The sequence below is a fragment of the Protomyctophum bolini genome, assembly GCF_963924005.1.
Source record: "Protomyctophum bolini genome assembly, chromosome: 18".
NCBI lineage: Eukaryota > Metazoa > Chordata > Actinopteri > Myctophiformes > Myctophidae > Protomyctophum > Protomyctophum bolini.
The window spans coordinates 2,464,244-2,491,805 of NC_137879.1; the positions used below are offsets into that span (position 1 = coordinate 2,464,244).

General features: G+C 43.5%; 2 protein-coding genes across 3 annotated transcripts; both read right to left on the minus strand.

Moving 5' to 3' along the window:
* Positions 1 to 5,080: 5,080 nt before the first annotated feature.
* Positions 5,081 to 18,317, minus strand: prph2a (peripherin 2a (retinal degeneration, slow); the record flags this gene model as incomplete). Its single annotated transcript, XM_080789281.1, has 3 exons — positions 5,081 to 5,287; positions 9,720 to 9,966; positions 17,737 to 18,317. 3 exons carry the CDS (start codon positions 18,315 to 18,317, stop codon positions 5,081 to 5,083), a joined length of 1,035 nt encoding a protein of 344 aa, XP_080645407.1.
* Positions 18,318 to 20,939: 2,622 nt separating this feature from the next.
* LOC308333229 (tubulin-specific chaperone C-like) lies at positions 20,940 to 27,395 on the minus strand. 2 transcript variants are annotated; one of them, XR_013965782.1, is made up of 2 exons: positions 24,025 to 27,394; positions 20,940 to 23,739 (listed from the first exon to the last, which is right to left on the minus strand). XR_013965782.1 is itself a non-coding variant. In XM_080789465.1 (2 exons), the coding sequence occupies exon 1, from the start codon at positions 26,376 to 26,378 to the stop codon at positions 25,314 to 25,316; it is 1,065 nt and encodes a 354-aa protein (XP_080645591.1). In that variant the 5' UTR covers positions 26,379 to 27,395; the 3' UTR covers positions 20,940 to 25,269; positions 25,311 to 25,313. The 2 variants fall into 2 exon arrangements, 1 of the variants encoding a protein (XP_080645591.1); XM_080789465.1 differs by having other exon boundaries at positions 20,940 to 25,269; positions 25,311 to 27,395.
* Between the last annotated feature and the right edge of the window lie 167 nt (positions 27,396 to 27,562).

The window sequence follows — 27,562 nt, forward strand, 5'->3', positions numbered from 1 at the left end:
GAGTACTTTGTGGTGGTGTAAATACATTTACCCGTGTACTTAAGTACAAGTCTGAGGTACTTCACTTTTACTTTACTGGAGTATTTCCAGTTGTCTGTACTTTGACTTCTACTCCACCAAATCAGAGGCAAACATATTGACCTTTAACCCCACTACAATTATATGAAAACTTTACTTAGTAATACTTTGTAGATTTCGATGATTATTATACAAGATAAAATGACACAGCCCTATTAAACTTTGGCTAGTTGAAAATAGCAGATCTACAAGCTCGCAAATTGCAACACATTGTGATCTTGCAGATCCGCTGTGCTGCAGGTAGTTCACCTGTGTCTCGCTGCAGAGTGCAGAACAGAGCTGCTCTGTAATCTGAGGTAAATCCTCCCTAAGTCTTCTTATGTGCTCAGTGTAGGTTATGTGCTTTAGGCCAAACGGAAATACCACCAGCGTTGGCCTCATTACTGTACCTGGAAGGATGACGATGGCTTCTTCTTCTGTTCCCCTGGAGCGCTGCCATGATGTGCCTCATGCATGTTTGAACACTTTCATTATTATATGTGAGATCGTCAGTTCATAAACTGGGATAATTATTACGACAACTAAATGGGGACTTGTTCCTATCAACACTTTTCCTGGGCTGTGTGGGCTCTCCAGTTCCTGTCGATTTGATCCAATGAAAGCCAATGAAACTGGTCAGATGACCAATGATATATCCAATGAAATCAACAGGAACTGGAGCACACACAGCCCAGGAAAAGTGTGGATAGATATGACAGAAACCATGGATGAAAGTGTAGTTTGGTTGTAATCTCAAAGTCGAGCTGGGCACCCATGAAGTACTCACTCACTCTCTCTCACACACTCTCACACACACATTCCTGAATTTGGAATCATTGTTTTACTATTAATGGCCTTTCCTGGCCTGCAGGTATAGGCTATTTGGCTTTTTGTGCCCTCACAAAATTCACTCACTCACTGTATTCATACTCTAGTTTTAGGTGATTAAGGTGATAAGAGATTCCCCCCAAAACACATCTCTCTTGTTTTCTCTTTTTACTATGGCCACCGTTTAGGTGGTCACCTTATTATCGGCTAAAGCTGGAGTATGAATAGGCCTCCACTGACTCACTGACTCACCCATGGCTCGTCCTTGTGATGAACTTAGAGTGTGTCCTGTACGTGTCCATGTTGAGTCTTCTAATACCATAATGTCATCATCCGATTTATTGACTGACTTACACAGTGAACGGGAATCCAGCCTCTGGCTCTGTTTCACTCAGACAACGGTCACTCTACCAAACACACCTCTGTTACACTCAGACAACGGTCACTCTACCAAACACACCTCTGTTACACTCAGACAACGGTCACTCTACCCAACACACCTCTGTTACACTCAGACAACAGTCACTCTACCAAACACACCTCTGTTACACTCAGACAACGGTCACCAACACACCTCTGTTACACTCAGACAACGGTCACTCACCAACACATCTATGTTACACTCAGACAACGGTCACTCACCAACACATCTATGTTACACTCAGACAACGGTCACTCACCAACACACCTCTGTTACACTCAGACAACGGTCACTCACCAACACATCTCTGTTAAACTCAAACAACAGTCACTTTACCAAACACACCTCTGTTAAACTCAAACAACAGTCACTCTACCAAACACACCTCTGTTAAACTCAGACAACGGTCACTCTACCAAACACACCTCTGTTAAACTCAGACAACGGTCACTCTACCAAACACACCTCTGTTAAACTCAAACAACAGTCACTCTACCAAACACACCTCTGTTAAACTCAAACAACAGTCACTCTACCAAACACACCTCTGTTAAACTCAAACAACAGTCACTCTACCAAACACACCTCTGTTAAACTCAAACAACAGTCACCAACAAATCTCTGTTACACTCAGACAACGGTCACTCTACCAAACACACCTCTGTTAAACTCAAACAACAGTCACCAACAAATCTCTGTTACACTCAGACAACGGTCACTCACCAACACACCTCTGTTAAACTCAAACAACAGTCACCAACAAATCTCTGTTACACTCAGACAACGGTCACTCACCAACACACCTCTGTTAAACTCAAACAACAGTCAGTCACCAACAATTCTCTGTTAAACTCAAACAACAGTCACTCACCAACACATCTCTGTTAAACTCAAACAACAGTCAACAACACACCTCTGTTAAACTCAAACAACAGTCAGTCACCAACAATTCTCTGTTAAACTCAAACAACAGTCACTCACCAACACATCTCTGTTAAACTCAAACAACAGTCACTCACCAACACATCTCTGTTAAACTCAAACAACACTCACCAACACATCTCTGTTAAACTCAAACAACAGTCACTCACCAACACATCTCTGTTAAACTCAAACAACACTCACCAACACATCTCTGTTAAACTCAAACAACACTCACCAACACATCTCTGTTAAACTCAAACAACACTCACCAACACATCTCTGTTAAACTCAAACAACAGTCACTCACCAACACATCTCTGTTAAACTCAAACAACAGTCACTCACCAACACACCTCTGTTAAACTCAAACAACACTCACCAACACATCTCTGTTAAACTCAAACAACAGTCACTCACCAACACATCTCTGTTAAACTCAAACAACAGTCACTCACCAACACACCTCTGTTAAACTCAAACAACAGTCAACAACACATCTCTGTTCCACTCAGACAACAACAACACATCTCTGTTAAACTCAAACAACAGTCACTCACCAACACATCTCTGTTAAACTCAAACAACAGTCACTCACCAACACATCTCTGTTAAACTCAAACAACAGTCACTCACCAACACACCTCTGTTAAACTCAAACAACACTCACCAACACATCTCTGTTAAACTCAAACAACAGTCACTCACCAACACATCTCTGTTAAACTCAAACAACAGTCACTCACCAACACACCTCTGTTAAACTCAAACAACAGTCAACAACACATCTCTGTTCCACTCAGACAACAACAACACATCTCTGTTAAACTCAAACAACAGTCAACAACACATCTCTGTTACACTCAGACAACAACAACACATCTCTACAGTCCTTTATTCGCTCGTTAAACACAATCGTCGTCGACGCGCACCGCTGACCGACCTTTCTATAATCAAAACATAATAATGTTAGTATGGTACAAACTTTACAGAAAAATTTAGATTAATAATTACATTATTTTTTCTTAAAAAAGATAGTTTTTTTTTTCTTCTCCCCCCACCCTTCATTTCATTTTCTACACTATTTACAAAGACAGCGTTGACCCGGTTGTTGGAACATTACAGACGCTGCTGGCTGGGAGGGAGGCCGGAGGGAGAGACACCTCAAGGCAGCGGTGAGGAGCAGGAGAGGAAACATGTCCAACAAGAACATCGCCATTGTCCTCCAACATGTTGTTGTTCTGGAGTCGTCTCTGGTTGTCCCCCTCACAACCCCCACCCCACCCCATCCCCCCCCATGCCCTCCCTCCCTCTCACCCCCCACCCCACCCCACCCCCTTCCTTACCCCGCCGTTGGCGTAAACCCTCCAGCCCGGCACGTCAAAAACCCGACACGGACACACATCAACCAAAGAAATGTGGTGGCAAAACCACATGGCCTCCAACATCCATCCGTCAGTGGTGGACTGGTGTTACAGAAGACAAGAGGTGTGTGTATGTGTATAATGTACAGTATGTGTATGTAGGGACAAGGGATTTTGTTTGTCTATAATATTAGCTAACAAGCTCTATAGACGGACTGACAACATTTTAAAAACACCTTTTTCTCCTTCTTTTTTGGGCTATGTTTGTGTATACCTTTCAATTTATATCCTCCTGGGAGTGGGAGGGGCCTCTGGCCCCCATGGGAGTGGGGGGATTGGCCCCCATGGGAGGGGGGGCCCCATGGGAGTGGAAGGGGGGGGGCCCATGGGAGTGGGAGGGGGGATTGCATAGCAACCACCATCCCCACTGAAGGCGTTTGTCCAACTGACTGGTATACCGGCTCCACTCCACTCGCTTGTCCTGGGTACCAGGTAGCCCTCATGGGTACCAGGTACTAGCCCTGGGTACCAGAAACTAGCCCATGGTACCAGATATTAGTTCTGGGTACCAGAAACTAGCCCTGGGTACCAGATACTAGTCCTGGGTACCAGATACTAGCAGATAACATCTGGGTGTCATTGTGACGTCGGTTCAAAACCCCTCATTGTAGAGCGCTAACAGATAACGGTGAGTTCTCTATAGAGTAGCCCGATCTCTATTTCACCTGTACCTAAAACGTAGTTCCACAGTATGATCCATATTGATTCAGTTTCCCTGCAGTGTTATTATCGTGCCACGTTTTCGGCATGGCCTCAGCTTATTGGACGCTGTATACCAACACAGGCAGGTATAACGGTATAACTATACTTTTGGAAGAAGGAAAAGGAAAAGGCGAGCAGAGTGGGGTGACAGTGAGCCGGCACCCTGCCGTGGAACAGCGCCACACGGTGGTATGTCCTCTCCTCGCCCATGATTCATCTGACAATAACAAAGGAAAACAAACATACATGATAAAATTGATTGTATGGTAATCTATACATCACAGCTTTTGGTGTTAATTATGCTGATTTGTTGCCTTTCTTGGGAAATGTTTAATTCAGTTGAAATGAAACAAGTGTATAACAAGCTAAACGGGAATGGGAAAAAAAGCACCCAATGGATTCTCCTGATTTCCTTTTTTTGGTCCTATACAGATGCACGCCATATTTACATAAGGAGTCCATTTTGGAAGATGTCACAGTCCACTGATAATCTGTGCATTACGGTCGTGATGTTTTGTTCATGCTCCACAAAGCCAAATGTGTGTGTTTGTTTGTTGAGTAAAATATTTAAAAAAAACACGCGTGTGTGTGTGTGTGTGTGTGTGTGTGTGTGTGTGTGTAAATCGATCTCACACTCCTCGGGCGGGTGGACACTGGACAAGCGGGCGGGGGGAGGGGGGGGCTGTAGGGGGCGGGGTTTCAGTCTGTGTTAGGGGGCGGAGCTCGCTCAGCTCTCCGCCGCTGCCTCGCCGTCCGCGCCCTCGTCCACGGCGTTGCCTTTGCCCATGGCCTTCATCTTGTCCATGATGTCGGTGAAGGTCTCCTTCACCGTCTTCTCCAGGATCCAGCCCTCGCTCTCGCTCTCGGGGTCCTCGGGGTTCTCCAGGGTGGACAGGGAGGTGTTGACGTACTGCAGGCCCACCGTCACGCCGCACTGGGGGGGACAACAACAGGGTCTTACAACTTAACCCTATTATTAACCCATTTAGAGCCGACATCGAAATAAATAAGAAGTCTTCTGAAAGAATATTATATTCAAAGATTTGTGCCGCATTTTCACGATTTTTCAAAAATAGCAGACCTTTGTAGATTGTAGATCTGCTATTTTTCTATAGCTAAAGCATAACATACACCAAAATGGGTTAAATGAAAACTGTTGCAATCTTTTACATTTACACATTTCACACACCGATGGCAGAGGAAACCATGCAGGGCACCAACCTGCACACCAGGGGGCAAACTAGGGGTTCAGAGTCAAAGGACACTTTGACACTATAACTCTGGGGGAGCCCATAGGGATCGAACCGGGAACCTCACCCATCTGCCCACTCTACCCTCGAGTCTCAGTCCCCCATTAAGATCTGTCAAGGACCCCCAACATTATAATGACCCCCATCTCAAACTATTTTGTTCCAGGGACCCCCCCTCCCCAGAAGCAAAGATTTGAAGAATATATATAAAGATTTGCACAAAATTAATGTTCACTATTTTCATAGTACGCATGGTATTATCAATTGCTGCTTTTGTCTTTTATTGAAAAAACTCCTGCATTCAGAGCTTGTGTACAAACTGTCTGACAGTCTTGTGTGAAACTGCAGTCAATGCAGTCTGGTTGATTGATTGATTTATTGATTGATGAATATATTAACAGATCATAGAATTACAGTATACATTTCAAGCACAACTCAAAACAAAACTGTTAACTGTGGACGACACCATAAAGCATATTACACTTGTTTACAAGAGGGCCCACCATGTTCTATTCATCATAGCGATTAGAGACGTACAAATATACTCTTCTATATAGCTAAAAACAGGTAAAAAGGGAAACAAACAAACATATACAGTGAGGGGGGAAAAGGGGCCAGTTTCAGATTGCTGTGATAGCGCTGACGGCTCACTGCTATGTCCAGAGTGTGGTTGTCACCTACTGTCCTTACTGTAGAGGATTAGCATCGCTGACACCACTATCTGTGTCACAACAGACTAGAGAGACACTTACATAATAAGCACCTTGTTAAGTCCTCTGGCTCTGATAAGCTTTACAGTTTTAATCCAGGCAAATTATTATTTCCATGGGGCATATAACATCCAGCCTGCAGCCATACGAGTCGCCCCTCAGAACACAATACAATACATTACATCGCCACTTCAAGTACGTTGTTCAAGTATAAGTTGTAAAGTGTTGATTGTTTGAAGTGTCTAAAACCACCACTTAAAGCCGACATACAAAAAGAAGATCCGCCACAAACAACTCACTGATAACAAGTTGTGAGCTTGTAGGTCTGCTTTTTCCACTGAATGTTTGTCTATTTTTTGCCAGATGTTCATCCAATTCGGGCAATTCCTTGTCTATTGTGAAATGCCCACTAGAAAGAAAGAAAGAAAGAAATGTACTATTGTTTACCCTGCAGGGTAACTGGACTAAGGAAAGGAAAGGTACTATGTTTACCCAGGGTAACTGGACTAAGGAAAGGAAAGGTACCATGTTTACCCAGGGTAACTGGACTAAGGAAAGGAAAGGTACCATGTTTACCCAGGGTAACTGGACTAAGGAAAGGAAAGGTACCATGTTTACCCAGGGTAACTGGACTAAGGAAAGGAAAGGTACTATGTTTACCCAGGGTAACTGGACTAAGGAAAGGAAAGGTACTATGTTTACCCAGGGTAACTGGACTAAGGAAAGGAAAGGTACTATGTTTACCCAGGGTAACTGGACTAAGGAAAGGAAAGGTACTATGTTTACCCAGGGTAACTGGACTAAGCTCAAGAACTTGTTTACAGCCAGGCCCTGCTCATAGAACATTTCATGGTAGAGGTTCAATGCCTTGTCCATGAAGGGCACTTCAACGGTGGGACTTTTAACGTGCCGGTCCGGGGATACGAACTATAGCGACCTTCCGATATCAAGACCGCTCTGCAAACCGTTTCGGCCACCTCTGCCACGGGATGCTAGGGGTCAGGGGTCGGTTTATTGCACTATGCAGACCACACGATTGTGGCGCCCCTGCCTCGGGGCGCCACAATTAACTAAGTTAACTCTTATTCTTACATCAGCCTATGAAGGTCAGTTGAACCTCGGCTACAGTATATTAAAGTTAACTCTTATTCTTACATCAGCCTATGAAGGTCAGTTGAACCTCAGTCTACTGTATATTAAACTAAGTTAACTCTACCTACAGTATATTAAACTAAGTTAACTCTACCTACAGTATATTAAACTAAGTTAACTCTACCTACAGTATATTAAACTAAGTTAACTCTACCTACAGTATATTAAACTAAGTTAACTCTTCTTACAGTAGTCTATGAAGGTCAGTTGAACCTCGGCTACAGTATATTAAACTAATATAACTCAACCTACAGTATATAATATTGAGGTGAACAACAGGACGAGGTGATGGATAACTTGTTGCTGTACTGTACATATACAGTATGGAGTAAACCGTGGTTTGAGTTATTTCCTCTGAATCTAAATATCCCCCTTTAGTTATTCAATGGTACGGTATGGATGGTGGGGATACTTCTGGTCAGAATTAATTAAATATACATGCATCTCCTTTGGGGGAACTGTCTGATGGGTTTGATATTTATTATGTTTGATAACATCACAATTTATCCAAAATGTGTATGTTTATGTTAACCACGATTTTGGGCTGTTTTAAGTCTAGATTTGGATCAAATGAATACGAAGTTTAGAATGCTTTATTATAACGCGAAGATGACGTAACTTTGACAAAAGCAAAGGCAGAATATAATATCGACTGTGTTAAATTACCGGTCTCAACCACGTTAGTTTTTATTCGATACAGAAATGTAAGGAGATTATAATTTCTTTCTGCAGCAACAGCAGCAATATCACATTTAATGTGTTAACCACATGAACCCTAGTGTCCAAATCCTGGGACAAACATTCTACAATACTACAAGCTCATATTGTGAGTCATCGTAAGCTTGTAGATCTGCTTTTTTCCCCCAGCAAAGAGAGTTGGTGTAGAGGGAAAAAAGAGGGGGTGCCTGGCCTGCCCTGTGGGATCCCAGTCAACTAACTAGTATACTGGTATGTTCTTTAACCATAACAAACAATGTCAAGTCAATGTTGGTGGTCAGAACAGGCTGAAAACCATGCCCAAATATGGAGTCACACATACATAGATAATAGAACAATAGAACATACATGACCCAGTGAAACGTTTTTGTGTGGTCGTGCTTGAACCCAAGTAGTCCAATTAGTCCATGACAACATATTGATGACGTCAACTAAGTTTCAATATCACATTTTGCCCAGCATTCCCAACCTTCTCAGAGCATGTTTGTTTTTTATGATCAATAAATCAATGCCAGAACTAACATACAGTAAGTAGTTAGCTGAAGTTCCTATAAATCCATATCGGTGGTATAACTACATTTTCAAGGTTATAAAGAAAAATCACACTCGTGTGAAGTGAGGGGCGTCTGATAATGTTGAAATGAAGCATAATTTTGACCCAATTTTCGGTGTACAGCGTGTTGATAAATAAGGGCCATAATGTGTCAGAGTCACTTTCATTAATTTCATTCAGATTCACTGCCAGTATAATATAGTTACCAGACATGAATGCAGTGTTATTGTAGAAAACACTATCTACGCTACGAGACATGAATGTATGTTATTCTAAAAAATGGCAACAAAAAGAGTATCACATGTCTTAAATTCATGTCTTGAATTAATGTTTTATTATCATTCAAATCTGCCATTGATTTAGGGGCCCCATGTGCAATGTCCTCAAGCCCCTGCATGGAGTGTGTGTGTGTGTGTGTGTGTGTGTGTGTGTGTGTGTGTGTGCGTGTGTGTGTGTGTGTGTGTGTGTGTGTGTGTGTGTGTTGTTTCATTTATCCCTAGGTGGCTTAAAAAAACCAAAAAACAAACATCCTGTCTAGTATCAAGTATATAGTATGTCAACAATGTGCTATATATATTTATTTATTTTCTTCTTTTTTTTCCTTTCTCTTCTTTTCCCTCTGTGTGTTAAGCGCATGTGCAGCAGCTTGGTTGGACCATGTAATGTATAACCTTATTCTGATCAGTGTTTGGGTCTATTCTGTATACGCCTCTTGTGCAGATCCAAATAAAATAATTCAAATGTGTGTGTGTGTGTGTGTGTGTGTGTGTGTGTGTGTGTGTGTGTGTGCGTACCTCTAGGATAGTGATCAGCAGCATCATGGCTCCGATGGTGTTGTACATCCCTCCGTAGTGTGTGTGTGTGTGTGTGTGTGTGTGTGTGTGTGTGTGTGTGTGTGTGTGTGTGTGTGTGTGTGTGTGTGTGTGTGTGTGTGCGTGTGCGTGTGTGAGTGTAGTGTGTGTGTGTGTGTGTGTGCGTGCGTACCTCTAGGATAGTGATCAGCAGCATCATGGCTCCGATGGTGTTGTACATCCCTCCGTAGTAGGAGCTGAGCGCCTCGCTGCAGCCTCTCTTCCACACGTTCAGCTCCTCGGTGTAGTGGTCGTAGGAGTAGTGGGCCGTGTTGTTGGTCATCTGGCCCTGGATGCAGGGCCGCGGGGAGGACGGGTTACAGCAGGAGAACGGGACCCCGTCCATCAGGTACTGGCCGTCTACGTTGCTGGTGATGCGACTGGAGATGAGAGAACCGGGACACAGGGCACAGAATTAACACTAAAGTATTAGCATCCTTTTCTCCCTTTCTGTGTGGAGTTTGCATGTTCTTGTCATGGTCTATACAGACCATGTCTCCCTGTGGAATGAGTCCAGTCTTATAGTGAGCAGGTTGATTGTGGAAGTGTTCACAGGTTTTGTATTGTGGGCGTGGCCCTGCTGGGCTGGGGATGGAGTGGGAGGCATAAAACTCAGAGGTTCTTTACTCTGGAATTCACACATACTTATTGCCAACTCCTCATCTTCACTCTGTAACTTTAAACATAGATTAAGGGCCAGCCTCTTGAAGTTACCCTCTCCAATTGATTCTAATGTAATGTAGCCTTATTGTGCATACTCAGACATATTCGGACACACACACACACAAACACTTCACAAGTGTAAATAATGTATTTTTTGTTATTTTTGTTATTTTCCATACCTATGTTTGATTACTTTGTCTTACTATTTGTATATTATCTTTGGTGAGAACCACATATAAGCCCTCCCTGGGTTTCTTTTCTCACCTGCACACACTTCTCTTTTATTGATGTTACCTTTTTTTGTACTGTTTTTATTGTGCGATTAAACTAAACTAAACTAAATTAACAGGTGTGTGACAATGACTGAGGGTAGGAATGGAGAGGGGGAGTGGCTGACAGGGACAGGGAGACATGGTCTGTAGACCAATGACAGTTCTCCGTTGTGACCCCTAAGACCATGTGGTGGTCCTTGAGCCCCTCTCTGGTGGTACACAGAGGAGTCACCCAAAAAAGGAGAAAAGAGAATGAAATATTATTATAAATATTTATTAACTATAGTTATAGGCTGTCCAGCCGTACAGAATTGAGGATGATGACGGCACACCTATAGCTGTTAATTAATAAATAGAAGATTTGACATTAGAAACATCATCGTGCTGATTTGTGATTGGACAGAGTTTTGTCAGAGCAGCAGCAGCATTGGCTTAGGAATGAAACAAAAAGGGGCAGGTATTACGCTCCTGTGTTTTAACATCAGTTATTATGGTGCTACTTTTGGAGAGCCAGATATTTTCTGAGGTGATACTTCAGTATAAAAAGTTTGGGAACCAATGCTCTAGAGTCTACAGCAGAGTTTTCTTTGTGAGGGTACCTACCCTAGGGTCTAGAGTCTCTAGACTAGACCCTAGGGTAGGTACCCTCACAAAAAAAACATGCAGTAATCCTGGTCACTAAACTGCCTCCCCCTGGCCAGCCAGGGCGCCTGATGGAGGGGAAAGAAACTGGTCTCTATACTGCCTCCCCCTGGCCAGCCGGGGCGCCTGATGGAGGGGAAAGGAACTGGTCTCTAAACTGCCTCCCCCTGGCCAGCCGGGGCGCCTGATGGAGGGGGAAAGGAACTGGTCTCTATACTGCCTCCCCCTGGCCAGCCGGGGCGCCTGATGGAGGGGAAAGGAACTGGTTGGAATAACGTGTTCCTTCCACGCGCTATACACATCCTACTGGCGAAACTCTCCCGTCGGGTGAAAAGAAGTGGCTTATTGGCCTCCTCATGCATTGAAGGAAGCATGAGCTCGGTTCAGGGCTCGCCCCAGGTTGGCAGAGGAGGAGAGTATTATGGGAAGCAATGCAAGGCACCAACCTACTCATCAGGACGGCTTCAGGGTCTTATTGCTCAAAGACACGTCGACAGTACGCAGCCAGGAAGGAGTGGCCGGGGCTCGAACCAGGAACCTTTATGATTCCACCATGGACACTCTACCTCCTCCTGACCCATGACCCCTGACCCCTGACCCATGGTTCAGGTTAAGGTGGACTGAGTATGGGCTAAAAATGACCATGAGCTAAAAATGTCCATAGCCCTACTTAAAGCACCCTACTTATAGCATCCCTATTCTCTGCCTGAACTTTGAAATTCAAAAAACATGCAGTAATCCTGGTCACTAAACTGCCTCCCCCTGGCCAGCCGGGGCGCCTGATGGAGGGGAAAGGAACTGGTTGGAATAACGTGTTCCTTCCACGCGCTACGTCCAACCAGGGAAACTCCCCCCTGTCAGGTGTAAAGGAGCAACTTGGACACTCAGGCATGAAGGAAGCATGAGTTCAAGTCCGTTGCTCTCCCCTTGTCCCCCATATATGGGGACTAGGTTGGTCTCCCCTTGTCCCCCATATATGGGGACTAGGTTGGTCTCCCCTTGTCCCCCATATATGGGGACTAGGTTGGTCTCCCCTTGTCCCCCATATATGGGGACTAGGTTGGTCTCCCCTTGTCCCCCATATATGGGGACTAGGTTGGTCTCCCCTTGTCCCCCATATATGGGGACTAGGTTGGTCTCCCCTTGTCCCCCATATATGGGGACTAGGTTGGTCTCCCCTTGTACCCCATATATGGGGACTAGGTTGGTGGAGGGTGTGTAGAGCCCAGGATCACATTAGATGATTGACACAGGGGTGAAAAATAGGTTACAAAATCGTGGGATAAAAAATATATATATAAAAAAAAGCATGATGTTTAAAACCTGTATTATAGAGTTAAGTTCAGATAAGTTTCTTAAAATAGAAATCTTGGAACAGCCTTCATACAGCATGCACACACACTCTCTCTCTCACACACACACACACACACACACACACACACACACACACACACACACACACACACACACACACACACACACACACACACACACACAGTAAACCTCACTTGCTTCCGCTTCATGTTAAATGAACTTGATTTGGTGTAATTAGTCTCATTAACAGGTCACTAAAGATGGATGTCATGTCATATACATGTACATACCAGTAAGACGCGCAAACGCGGGAAGCGAACGCAGCTCGTACATATTTGGGTTTTGGACGTATAGCTGCTTTGGGGACTCCTTATATGGTTATGGCTGAGTCATGGTGACGTAATCACTCAGCTCCATATATGGGCACAAAAGCGGGACAGACAGACAGACACACAGACACACACAGACAGACATGATCTGCTAGGTCTCATAGTAAGTGCTCACTGCGTTCGCAATCACTGCGTTCGCAATGATGCAGAATAGCATCGTGCAATGCTGGTAATTAAACAGCAGGGCTGTGTATGCACTATATGTCAAACTCAAGGCCCGGGGGCCAAATCAGGCCCGTGAATGAATTATCTTTGGCCCGCGGGATGATATTTAATTAGTGTTAGAACTGGCCCTCTGGTATATTGCACGGACCACCATAATACTACAAGTCCCACAATGCACTGCGAGTGCATTGTCACATATCGAGGGCCCGCAAGCGCAAGCATGCGTCTTCTCTTCACTATTGATCAGCAGTGAAAGTATATCACTTGTGGTCAACTTTCAGCAACCCGCCCTCTCCCCAAAAATGGCCCGTGTGTTGAAACACAGTCCGGCCCTCGACTTTTACCAATTTATTTATTTTGGCCCACTGTGTCTTTGAGTTTGACATCCCTAAAGGCGGCGGTGGCTCAGGGGTAAATTGACCGGATATGAACTGGTTGCCAGTTCGAACCCTGTGGTGCTCCCCCAGAGTTAGTGTCAAAGTGTCCTTGAGCAAGACACTAAACCCCTAGTTGCTCCTGATGTGCTGGTTGGTGCTTTGCATGCATGGTTTCCTCTGGCATCGGTGTGTGAAGACTGTAATGCACAATCTCTGTAAAGTGCCTTGGATAAAGGCGCTATATAAATTAACCATTTACCAATTTGTCTTCTCTCAATATCCATTGTCTGAACATTACATTTATACAATCCTTTGAGTGTGCTGACATTCAGTAGGCTACTGTATGTGCAATGCATACTGGTGTGTGTTAAGAGTTTGAGGAGAGGATCTTAGATTTTAATGACTAATACACCTGTATTTAACCTGTAAAAAAGGCAACAAAAAAGTAGTAGTATTAAAAAAAGACACGTGAGAGCTTCAACACTGCATGGACACATACGTACAGTGTTGAACACAACGTTTTCAATACAAAGTTTTCAAGCAAAGGCATGTGTTATTATATGTGGTGTATTGTCCAACACAAGCTAACATATTTACTGTAGATTCCCCTTGCAGCATGAGCACCTGTGTGGGTGTAGTGGTCCTACCCCCCCCATGAGACTTACAAATCCCAAATGTTTATAAACAAATCCCAAATGTTTGTAAACAAATACCAAATGTTTATAAACAAATCCCAAAATGTTTATAAACAAATCACAAATGTTTATAAACAAATCACAAATGTTTATAAACAAATACCAAAATGTTTATAAACAAATCCCATGAGACTTGGTCCTACCCCCCCGACCATGAGACTTACTACAGGCCAACTGGTAGTGGTCCTACCCCCCCCATCCCAAATGTTTATAAACAAATCCCAAATGTTTGTAAACAAATCCCAAATGTTTATAAACAAATCCCAAAATGTTTATAAACAAATCACAAATGTTTACAAACAAATCACAAATGTTTATAAACAAATCACAAATGTTTATAAACAAATACCAAAATGTTTATAAACAAATCCCAAATCCCATGAGACTTGGTCCTACCCCCCCGACCATGAGACTTAGAACTTAGAACACAACACCATAGAACATTTCATGGTAGAGGTTCAATGCCTTGTCCAAGGGCACTTCAGCGGTGGTCATTTTAACGTGCCGGTCTGGGGATACGAACTAGCGACCTTCTGATATCAAGACCGCTCAGCAAACCGTTCGCCACACGTCTGTAGTAGCCGTGTTGGTGGAACCCACGAGCTAATGGATTTTTCATGTCAAGTACCTCCAAATTGACACTAATTAGCCCGCGGACGCCCATTTGAAAAGACATGCCAGGGACCCCCATAAGAGAAGATTTTTACGGCTCTAGCAGTGATTCTCAACCAGTTTAATGTCAAGGACCCCCAGTTTGACATGCATTTAGTCTACGGACCCCCAGTTTGACATGCATTTAGTCTACGGACGGACCCCCATTTAATGGCATTTCTATCTCTGGGACCCCAATTTATATTGTAAAATCTAATTTAACTCTGAGAGTGTACTAATGGAACCAAATGGACCCGTTGGGGACCAAATGGACCCTAAGAAATGCTAACGCTACTCATCAAGGCTACTTATTGAACATAAATATATCACATGAAACCAGCCCCCTTTTTCCCATCACTGTATATGTATCTTTTCCCTTTTTGCTTCCTATATGATGAATTCCTGTTCTGTTCTTTAACTACATAGAAGTGTCTATTTGTACGTCTCTAAATGTTTTGATGAATTGAACAACGTGGAGTCGTGGACCCTGTTGTAAACAAGTGTAATGCTTAATTGGGTCGTCCACTCACAGTTAACAGTCTTTGTATTGAGTTTGTGCTTGAAATGTACTGTAATTCTGCAAACTGTTAATACATATTTCAATCAATCAATCAATCAGCCGTGAGGTTGATATGTGCTGATGTCAACACCTTGTCAGAGGCCGTTCTGAGACAGGGAGGTGGTTTTTATTGTTAGTTAACATAAATCAATTTCTCTCTTCCTCTTTCACTGGTCCTTTTCTTTTCAAAGCCGCCTACAGACTGGGCTGTTGTAGTGCCTATAATCCCGATTAATTAATTAGATCAACATTAACGACATCTCAGCCACTTAATCCCAATACTTCTCCATATGACAAATAGCGAATAATAGCAGATCTACAGGCTCACAATGTGTCGCATCGTCGCGAGCTTGTAGATCTGCAATTTTCATGATTTTTTTCTAATTCTCTTTATTTTTTACTTTGACACATTTTGACAGATTTCGATCATTTGCTCCATAACAGGGACGCCAGGGTTATAACGTGGCCAACGATTTGCCCAAATGGAAAACGGGTGCAAAGCAAAGCGGTCTATCCCGTTGATACGTTCCAGTGTAACTGTCGTACTTGTCGTAAAGTAAAGGCTCTGTGTTGACCAGTGAGTGACCAGGTGACCAGGCCACTCTATTCCGAGCGCGGCACGCTGACCTGCACTGATTGGAGCGGACAGTAACACCCATGAAGGACGAAGGAGCTCGGATTAGCCCCGCTCGCTCTCCCCAGGAGAGTGATCCCACTTAGGGACAGTGAAAACTGTCTACTGTACAATAACTCACGCATGCACGCAGGCCTGCAGCATCAGCATATTCAACGGCCGCCGTACAGTAGATATAGAACAATATAGATCTGCTTCAGAATACGCTCTGAAAGAGCACTCGTACAGGTGGTGGAGGGCTGCATTTATGAACTGTAATGTAAATAACATCCAAGCCCCTATATCACCAATCAATGCTTTCTTGGGTTATTATAATCCTCTTAGCAGACCTTACTTTCCTGTGCTTTTTTCCCCCTGCAAACTGTCAATAAAGTATTCAATCAATCAATCAATCAATAAATGCCCCCCCGCCCCCCCCCCCCCCCCCTCCCCTCCACACAACATCTCAGGGGTGAATGCTGTATACTGTTTTTACACATTTAAAAATACACCTATAGGTTCTATTTTATATACTTTAGTCTGATTGAAAATAGCATCAAACGGCCGATCTACATGATCTCAAAGCTTGCAGAAGTACCAAGTGATGTAAAAGTATAAGTAAAATGTTAAAATAGTATCTATGTGACCTTTATACTTAACAAAGAGTATTTCTACCCTCTGTGGTATATTGATGATACTATTGCTACCTGTGCTCCCTCTTCAGGTGAGTCGTGTCACTGCATCCACCTTGTATGACCAAAGCTCCAAAACACTACAGTATGTACAGAATTAACAGTAAGTAAAAGTGCATAGTAACCTCTTCTGCCCCCCCCCCCCCCCCCCCTCCTCCTCCCCCCCACCCTCCACCAAACTTCCTCTGACCTGATAATCCCTATAATACTAGTACAGGAGAGGAAAACCCAATCCAATGCTTCCCTTGACCCTGGCTAACCCCAAATCCACTTATAATGAACTCAGACTTTGCACACTTTGATACCCCTCGAACATCTCTCTCTCCACCTACAACCCACCACCACCATCCCAAGCATAGCCATATCGTTCAGTTGGCCATGCAGGCCTCTGTGACTCGGCTCTGCAGTAAGTCCAGTCAAGTTGAATGACGCAACACACATCACAGTCGCTGCATTTAAGCTTCCCCAACAATAACGCATAACTTGTATTGAAATTAGAGCCCAAATTATACCGCAGCAATGATTTCGCCTGCATGCATGGATGCAACTCCTTGCAGCAACATGATGCAACTACATATACTTGCAACCGTTATGCCCAATAATGGCAGTGGCAAGTTGACCTTAAAACTGTATCGTTGCCAAGGAGACGCGACTGTAGTTGCATTGGTGCAGGTTTGACCTTAAAACGGTTTTGTTTGCAAAAGGACTACTTGGGACGACTGGTTTGGGGTGCGTTCTATTACAGTATATGTGTCAAACTCAAGGCCCGGCCGGGGCCAAATCAGGCCCGTGAATTAATTATCTTTGGCCCGCGGGATGATATTTAATTATTATTAGAACTGGCCCTCTGGTATATAATTGCACGGACCACCATAATACTACAAGTCCTGCTTTGTGAGGATCATAGAACAGGAAACTAGGCTTAATAATAATGCATTTTCAGTTTTAAATGCATTTACTTTTTTGCTATTTGCCTGGGACGTCCTCCTGACCGCGGTGCCCGTGTGTTGAAACACAGTCCGGCCCTTGAGGCTTGACTTCTACCAATGACTTTATTTTGGCCCACCGTGTATTTGAGTTTGACATCCCTGTAATTACAGTATCTCTTCTCAACTCACTCTTTGACCTCCTTGGCGCTGAAGTCCAGGTAGCGGTTGCTGACCCACTGGATCTCGAACCAGTCGCGGTAGTTGATGTTGCCGCAGCAGCGGAACTCCATCTGCATCAGGTCCAGCGTCCTCTTCATGTAGCAGCGGCCGGGCGTGTCCGTGTCCTTGTAGTAGCGCATGCCGTTGCGCAGGCCCTCGGCCAGCGTGAACTGCAGCGGGATGCGCATCACGAAGCACAGGAAGGCCGTGACGAACAGCAGCGCGTTGAAGCCGCAGCAGCCCACCAGGAAGGGCTTGATCATGGGCTGCCACTTGACGAACTTCTCCGGGTCCAGCGAGTCGTAGCAGATCTTGCCGCCGAAGGCGTTGACGCCGCACGCCACCAGGCCCACGCAGATGAGCAGGTTGGGCAGCAGGTGGCTCTCGTTGTTGTCCATGAGCTCCGAGCGCTTGCGCAGCTCGATCTTGCAGAACAGGCCCATGCTGAAGATGCCCACGCCGGCCATCACCGAGAACCAGTACATGAACCACACGAACTGGGCCAGCTTCACCCGCTTTTTCAGGTCGAACTTGACCTTCATCAAAGCCATCGTTCAAAACCCTTATATAGTCGAGGACGTCGAGTCCTTCACCGAGTTAAGAAGAAGAAGAAGAAGAAAGAGGAACAGAAAAGCGAGATCTCCAACGTTTTGGCAAGAGTTTATCCTTTTGCGTTTGTTAAATCCTGCTACACCTGGATTCACGGTCCTACAGGACAGTAGAGTCGTAATCCATTCCACAGAGAACACTCGAAAAAGAGGAAGAAACTAACGGGGTGTCCCCAAAAAAAGAGCACAGTGGTTTATTTCTTCAAGTCCATAATCCTCATCCACATAATTCCAGAATGTAGCACCAAAACCTTCCCCGAGGGGCTTACACCCGTTACACACAGGTGAGGCTAATTGTGATGTTCCTTCTCCTGGGAGAGATGGAAGGAATGCTGTCGGATACTGGCGATTAAAGTGGAAGTTGCAGTACGTCACGCTAAGCCCCTGGTTAAGTAGCAAGAACCTGATCCCATTTACAAAAACCTCCCCTCTGGCAGAGAAGATGAGCCTGATCGTAATCTGCTGCCAGGGCCCATAATTGGTTTGACTGGTCATGTGGTCTGTACGCTAGCCATGATCGAACCATGCCAAGAAGAACAAGATAGAAGCAGGAGGAGGCCTTGTAATGGTTAACAAAAGAGAAGGTGGAGCTGATAATGGTGTTAATTATGTCCATATACACAGACACACGGGGTCCCTGGGTTCACCATAGCAGCATGTTTGTACTATAGAAGGTCCATTGACCCACTGACAGTCAGACAACACAGAGTTATCCCTCAGCATTAATAACTGACCCCTCCCTCCCATGCAGCATGTCTGCCCATAGGATTATGGATTATTATCCTCTTATTATGTATACATACATACATGCACATACACAACAAACCTTATGGTTATTATTAAATATATTGGTGCATGCATGGCACCTCATCAAATAAACACAACACAAATACTATCTCCCGTCATTTCAGATTACCGCCAGTTGTGCTACAATGAACTACGATATATAGTCAAAGTCAACGTCGTATACGATTAGTCACACACACGTTAATGCTGTGAATTTGTTCTCCGCATTCGACCCATGTCTGACCCAGCGGTGAGACGCAATGTGTGCCGCGCTCGGGAATCATCGGGAGTGCCAAGCAGGGACTGACCCCCCAATCCAACCCATTGATGCTGAGTGCCAAGCAGGGACTGACCCCCCCCCAATCCAACCCATTGATGCTGAGTGCCAAGCAGGGACTTACCTGGCAGCTGAAGGAAACCAGAGGGTGCCTGGACCCCACTTTAAGAACCACTGACTGGGTTAGCTTTATATCCCCCACTGGCCCCAGTGTTTGGGGAGATTCTCCTTCTTCATGGTGTTGGTTATCAGACTGTTGGTCATTAAAGCTGAGAATACAGAGGTTGGTATTGATTAACTTACACATGCTCCAGTATAGATAATCCTGTTCAAATATTACTCCACAAGTACCACAAGTGAAGGTTTCTCCATAAAAAAATGTACTTGAGTTACTGAGTGAGTACTGTAGTGAGTACTTGTTTTTATGTATTCGTAATTGTAGTTTTACTTTTAATATCAACACAATGCCGTATTGTGCTATTGTTTCTTTGACATCACCTAATGAATGTACTGTACTGACCAAGCCCTAACACTTATAAAACATAAGCATAGCAATGCAATCGAATCAACCCCCTTCTCCCACACACACACACATGTGTGAAGGACCCCTAAAATTATAAATACTGTATAAGTATTTGGCCCCCATATATGGACATATTTTTGTGCCAGGCCAGCCCAGGGGGTTACACAGAAATAGCAGATGTACAAGCTCACAGCGTGGCATGAACTGTGTGAGCTTGTAGATCTGCTATTTTTCCAATAGCCAACAAATAAATGGATAAAGTGGTAAAATGCTGTGATGCTACATTAACTATGTTAGATGGGGACCCCCTGGAACCCCCTCAAGGACCACTGGGGGTCCCCGGACCCCACTTTGAGAACCACTGCTCTAGAGGTGACAGATGAGATTGCTGTTAGCCAATTAGCCTGGCTCCAGCCCTGAATCATTTAAGTGTCAGGCTAATTGCAAATCACATTTTAGGGTGAAGAAAAAAAACAAAAAACAGTCTACTGTCTAGAAAGTACGGTACAAATTATTTTGACTTTGAAATGCAGCAGAGTAAAGCTTTAAAAATACTAAAGTAAAGTAAAAATACTAAAGTAGATAAAGTAGAGTGATTTATTTGTATTTAGATTTTTTGGTACTTACACCTGTAAATAGTTTTCATGTTTTTGAGGTATCTCGATTACTGTCATCATTGTGTTGTGAATGAATGGGACCCGAATGGAAACAAGACCGCAAGGTCTTTTTCCGGTGCTCCTTTTGGATAAATGTGCTTTACTGTACCATGTACTGTTTTGCATTTGTTATCTAATAAATAATCAATCAATCAATCAATACAAAAAAGAACGTAATAGTAATTACAGTATTCAAGTAAATGTACTTTCTTACTGTTCACCGCTGATACACACAAAGAGATGTCTTATGAACAAAGTCAGAGATCAGCCATTGCAGGTCGGCCACAAATACATACACAAGAAAACCTAGTGTTGTCAGGTAACATCCAGACCCTTTATTTGCATCACTTTTAAATAGTTACATTACAATTCAACTCAACTGCAAGTCCACCTGAAATTGCTTTGAGCACGCTTTACTAATCCTTAAATAAAGAATAAGAATGTCAGAAGAATTCTTTGTACATTTTGTCACATCAGTGTTATATCTCAGGACAGTGTAGCCTGTAACTAGCATCATAAAGGAAAAGACTCCAGGCTTAGATATACACTTCATTTGAACTCTCTCACACTCATCATTAAACCATGTTAACTGCTTTACAGAGTGCATTAGATGTCTGTGATTAGATGGTATGTATCTCTTTTATCACTATTATAAGTGGATATACAGTAAGGCTGTGTTTGATTTCTTGCAAACACATTAGTGCATTGTATTTAATATCACTGTTTATACCCATGTTATTTAAATAAATGAAACATAAAATGAGCCCCTGAACTCATACAGCTGTGCATTGGTGTAACATTTAAATATTATGCACAGACAGAACACCCGTTATATAATCATAATTTGGTGCCCGAGGCGTTGCAGTTGGAAGTGACATAGTTCGGAGAGCTCGCTGTAAAGTGATGAATTCACATTTTCTGGCAAATAAATAAATCCAAACAACATTGCTTTGCACTTTGCAATTTTGCAATTATTGACTATGTAAAAATGGAGATATGTTTTGCCAAAGGGACTTTCGTTGTAGCAGATTTTATTTGTCAAGCTTGGGAAAGAAGACAGAGTACTCTGTATACATCTGAGGTGTGATATAATGAATTATGTTAATGTAAACATGCTGTAAAATGCATAAATTATGTAATGTAAAACATGCTGTAATTGCAAATGTGAAATGGTGTCTTATAAACCCATGAGGGTGAAGGTGTGCATGACACGAAAATAAATAAACAATCAATCAATATTGACAATCCTTGAAACTGAACACACAGTCCCAGCCCAGGCTCAACATAAGGTGAAGAAATACAACTTGCTGCCATCGTTTAAATAATATAGCCTATGAAAGTGCATGTATACTGTAGTATATATGACGGGGCTGCAAGATACAAGCGCAATTATTTATCATTATTGGTCATTTTAGATGTGAGAGATGAGAACATGAAATACATGCAGTAATCAAGTGGTGTGACACTCCATCTACAGCAGGGGTGCCCAAAAGGTAGATCACGATCTACCAGTAGATCACAAAGGTCAGTGTGCAGGTATAGATCACATGACATGCCCCTAAAGAATATTTAATAATATATATATTTAAGAATAAATATATATATATATTTTTGGCATCTTGGCCACTTGAATTAAGTTGACTTGATTGATTGACTGACATTAAAAAAGGGCCTGTCAGCTCAAACCCATAATGCAAAACTTTGTTTTCAAGTTTTTGCTGCGCACAAAATCCACAAACGTCAGTAGATTACAAATTAAATACAAAAGGCCTACATACAGTAGCCTATTTCATTTCTCCCCTTTCCCATTCCAAGTGCATTTGACTTAAATGTAATGCCAGCGCCAATATTCCAAAGCCATTTTTAGCAATGATATTATTATGATGTTTCCGGTGGGTAGATCTTGTTGAGCTGGTCATTTTGAAAGTAGCTCTCAAGTCAAAACCGCTCTCAAAGGGCACCTACGGATGGCTGCAATTCGAAACTGGCCTCTGTAAAATCTGAATCCCCCCCCTTTCCCCTCACTGTATATGTATCTTTTCCCCTTTTGCTTCCTTTATGATGAATTCCTGTTCTGTTCTTTAACTACATAGAAGTGTCTATTTGTATGTCTCTAAATGTTTTGATGAATTGAACAATGTGGACCCTGTTGTAAACAAGAGTAATGCTTAATTGGGTCGTCCACTCACAGTTAACAGTCTTTGTATTGAGTTTGTGCTTGAAATGTTACTGTAATTCTACAAACTGTTAATAAATATTTCAATCAATCAAAACGTGTGGGCACCCCGCCCTGATCTACAGGCTACACTTACAGTAATAATGCTCACTTTGTATGAGCATTGTTGTGTTTTTGAGCCCCTCCGATATACAGCTCTCGTCCTCCACACGTACGTCTCATATTTGCCATCGACAATGAAATGAGAAATTAGGTCAGATGTCCGTCAAATATGACGTACATGTGTGGCAACACAAACATTAAATTCCATATTGACAATGAAGGGAAGATGTACGTCATATGGAGACGAGCAAATCGGCTAAACCAATCACATCAGTTGTTCATGAGATGATGTATAATATGAGAGAATGGCCAGCTTTGAGAGTGCTTGCTTTGTGTAAACACAAACATGAAAAATAGTTTCTACCCCAGAGCAGTCATAGCTCTAAACACTGACACTTGAACTCTGACACTTTATGGACTAAAAGGACTTACTGTGCAATATGCCTTGAATGTTTGTATTTATGTCTTTTGTTTTAAATGCACTGAGCTGGATTGCAAATCAATTTTGTTGTCTTGTACAATGACAATAAAGATAATCTGATTCTGATTGAAGATAAAAGTGAGGACGCAAATTGTGATTGGCCAGAATGAGATGATGTATGATGTAAGAGCACCCCTCACTTCACACTGGTGTGATTTTGTTTATTATTATTGTATAATAATGTTTCATTGAAAATATCCTTCTTTGCATTTTAATAATGGGGGCAACCAGACTATTGAAATTGCCCGACTCTATTTTGTATAAACGTTTTCGTCCCTGTGACGTCATGTGGGTCAATAGCATCATTGGATACTGTACTAAACTGCAACCCCTTTCAATTTCACAGAATTTCACTCTCTTGAGGCTCATTCATAGTCTGGATTTTCGGTGGTGAGGTGACCACCGAACTACAACATGACGTCACTGAGGTGACCACCGAACTACAACATGACGTCACTGAGGTGACCACCGAACTACAACATGACGTCACTGAGCCGCGGTGAAGAGCAAACCACCGCCACCGCTCCAGCCCTTCTCTCTGTTTTTACTCACCACCGCTCAACGTTATTTCAGCTCCGGTGGTCATCTCACCACAGGAGCGGTGGTCACCTCACCACCGAAAGTCCAGACTATGAATAGGCCTTAAGACTTCAGCGAGTCACACTGTATGAGAACAGACAAAATAAATCTGATTATAAACTTGTTTCAGTGTTCAGTCACTCAACACATCTGTACAAACAAAATCACACCTGTGTGATGGTGAGGGGTGCTCTTATCATCAGACAAACATCATCTCATTCGGGCCAATGACAATTTGCGTCCTCACTTTTCCCGTCTTCCGCATTTTCTGCCCTCACTTTTAGCTTGAATATGTACTTTGCTCAGCCAATCAAATCACTATGCTATGAGGTGATCAGCCAACCACAAGCCAATGTTTGTGTTCACACAAACCCAGAAAGCTGGGCATGAAAGGAATCATCACATTCCATGTTTTCTCTGTTTAGATCAATCAAGACCTCCGAGCCCCCCTCACAAATACAGCTTTTGTCCACACACACACACACACACACACACACACACACACACCATTGACAATGAAAGGAGAAAATAGGTCATATGCGCCTCACTGTATATTTGTGGCAACAAACATTAAACGCCATCGACAATGAAGGGAAAATATAGGTCATATATTATGTAGATGAGCAAATGGGCTAACCAATCACATAAATTCAGTTGTTCATGAGATGATGTATGATGATGTATAATGAGCGACGCGCCCCTCACTTCACACGGGTGTGAATTATTTTAAACACGAAATTACCAATAATTCAAAAATCAATTAATTCAACCTATTTTATTTAAGTATTTAGTCATCTGTTGCAAGTTGCCTCACCATTCATTTACACAATAACCAGAACATCGTATATGTGTAATCTCTCCATACATCATAGGCTCAATTCGACTACTTAATAAATACTTACATTGTCTTATAACTGTCACGTCTTCAAGGACAAAGACAAAATAAATAGTTAGAAAATGGACAAAAAGCACAATGAGCAAATGCAGAACATTTTAAATTAGTTAACCATAATGATGCAGATGGCAGATGACAACCTAAATGCAGATGACAAAAATAAGACCGCTATCATCTCAATTTAATTTATATCTATGCCAGTTTTAACAACCGCAAGATCAAGAAATTGACTGTAGAATGGAAAGGGAAAAAAGGCAAATATAAATCAATTAGTTTTGGTTTCTCACACGCACACACAAAAAGTTACTTTAATTGAAAAAAGGCTACTTTGTCAAACTGGGGTCACAGTGGGGAACCCTTATGGGTCTTCTATCCACAGTGGGGAACCCTTATGGTTCTTCTGTCCCACAGTGGGGAACCCTTATGGGTCCCACGTGGTTCTTGGACCCACAGTGGGGAACCTTTTATGGGTCCCACGTGGTTCTTCTGTCCGCCTCGGGGATCACGCTCCAGTTGGGGGACGGCGTCCCGCTGTCCAGCCAGTTGAAATCGTCCACCTGGTCCCAGTTGTTCCGCCCGGGGTCCAGGCCGGACTCGGCGAAGTCCCCGTCCAGGCCCGGGTAGGACCAGGAGAAGGGCGCCAGGGCCACGCCGCGGCAGTCCTCGATGATGGCCCGGCTGGTGACGTGCAGGTAGACGCGCGTGTCGGCCGTGTGGTGCGTGCGGAGCTGCTGGCAGGCCAGCACCAGGGTGCTGTCGGAGCAGTGGTCCACGAACACCGAGCTGGACACGGGCCCGCACAGGATCTGGCAGCCAGAGACGTGCTTGATGTGCAGCGTGGACGGGGAGCCCGTCAGAACGACCCGGCAGTCCTTCAGGTGGCTCAGCTGGACGTCCTGCTTGCGGATCTGGTCGCCGGCCAGCGTCAGAACCGCAGAGTCCAGGTTGGAGAAGCCGCACGGCTTCTCCCGTTTGCTCCAGTCCACCTCGGTGGTGGTGGGGGGGCCAGCAGAACCGGAACCGGCCGTGGTAGGGGGATCAGGCTCGTCCACCTTCTCCGTGACTTTGCTGCGAGACTTGAAGGCGAACTTCTTCTTGGGCAGAACCTCGTCCCTCTTCTCGGCCAGCAGAACCTGCAGCCTCTGCAGGGCGCTCTGCGCCTGCGCCACGTCGTGCTGGTTCAGGAAGGACAGGCTGTCGTTGAGGAAGTTCTGCAGCTGCTGGGTTTTAATCGTGGCCTCCTCCAGCGTCTGGGTGGCGGCGGCCCGGTTGTCCGCGGGCCCGGTACCGGTACCGGCGGCGCCGCAGCGGGACAGCAGCTCCTCCACGGCCGCCCGCTGGCTCTTGAACGCGCCGGAGAAGTAGTCGCTCTTCTCCTCCGTGATGGAGCTGCTCTCCTTCTCCTCCTTCCTCCTCCTGACGTCCTCCACGCGGGCCTGGTTCCGCTTCAGCAGCCGGTCCGGAACCTTGAAGGACGGGTCTTCTTCTATCCTCGGTCCCGGGATCCCTTGGTCTTCTTCTCGGTCCATCGCCGGCAGTTCTAAAGATTCGAACGGTCCAATGAATGTTGTTGCTGCGACAGACGAGCGTCTAATATACAACAACACCGCTGGCGTAATGCGGAAGCGGTGATGTCACCTCGCAGCAAGCCGCGTTCTGATTGGACGGCTGTGTCCGCTGACGGCGTGTATTCTGACACGTGATAGGTGGAACAAATGGATCAGCGAGTTGTTCGAGCCAAACCCTTTTTATAATTTTTTTAATCATAACTTCATGATGTGAGAAATGAAAATGAGGATTAATACCGTCTCGTGTGTGTGTGTGTGTGTGTGTGTGTGTGTGTGTGTGTGTGTGTGTGTGTGTGTGAATTGAATAAATAGGACCACAATGGAAATAAGCCCTCAGAGCTTTTTATTTTCTTTTTTTTATGCATCATTGTATAATCGTACTGTACTATTTGTAACTGTTATTTAAGTATTCAATCAATAAATGTGTTTTATAAAGAGAGAGACAGGTTTTCCAATGTCATTATAGACAAAATGTCATCCCACAGAAACAGAATGTTGAATTCAATTGTAATAACTGGATAAATAACGTCAATGTTGTCAATACTTATTTTTTATTTTATACGGTAGTTTAATATGAATCACCTGTGTGTGCAACAATTCAATTCAAATGAGCTTTATTGGCATGCGAAACATACGTTTACAACCATTACATTGAATTGTATAGATCAAAAATAGTAGATACATTATAGAACATTGATATGATGTTTTGTTTTCTCGTTTTGTTTTGTTGTTTTTTGTCTTGTTCCTGTTAACTGCATTGTCCTGTCTTTATGTTTGTTTGTTTGTTTTTGTTTTGTTTTCCCTTCTGTTTGCTTTGTTATTTGTTATTATTTTACCTATGAAAGCCATGTATCTGTTAGAAGGGTATAGGCACTATAAGCTTAGGCTTCAGCCTACACCTTTTTGGTCCATGTTTCTTTTGCAAAAAAAATAAATAAAGCAGGCACTGTATTGATTTGTTATAATGACCAAAATAAATAAACTCTCTACTCTACTCTAAATAAACAACTTATTTTATTGTATTTTTTATACGGTAGTTTAATATGAACCCACCTGTGTGTGCAACAATTCAATTCAAATGAGCTTTATTGGCATGCGAAACATACGTTTACATTTACAAAGCAAAGTGCAACAATATGAAGGTG

Bases quoted from the DNA above. Each gene is read 5' to 3' on its own strand.
- LOC308333229 (XM_080789465.1), bottom strand. From the start codon at position 26,378: ATGGACCGAGAAGAAGACCAAGGGATCCCGGGACCGAGGATAGAAGAA.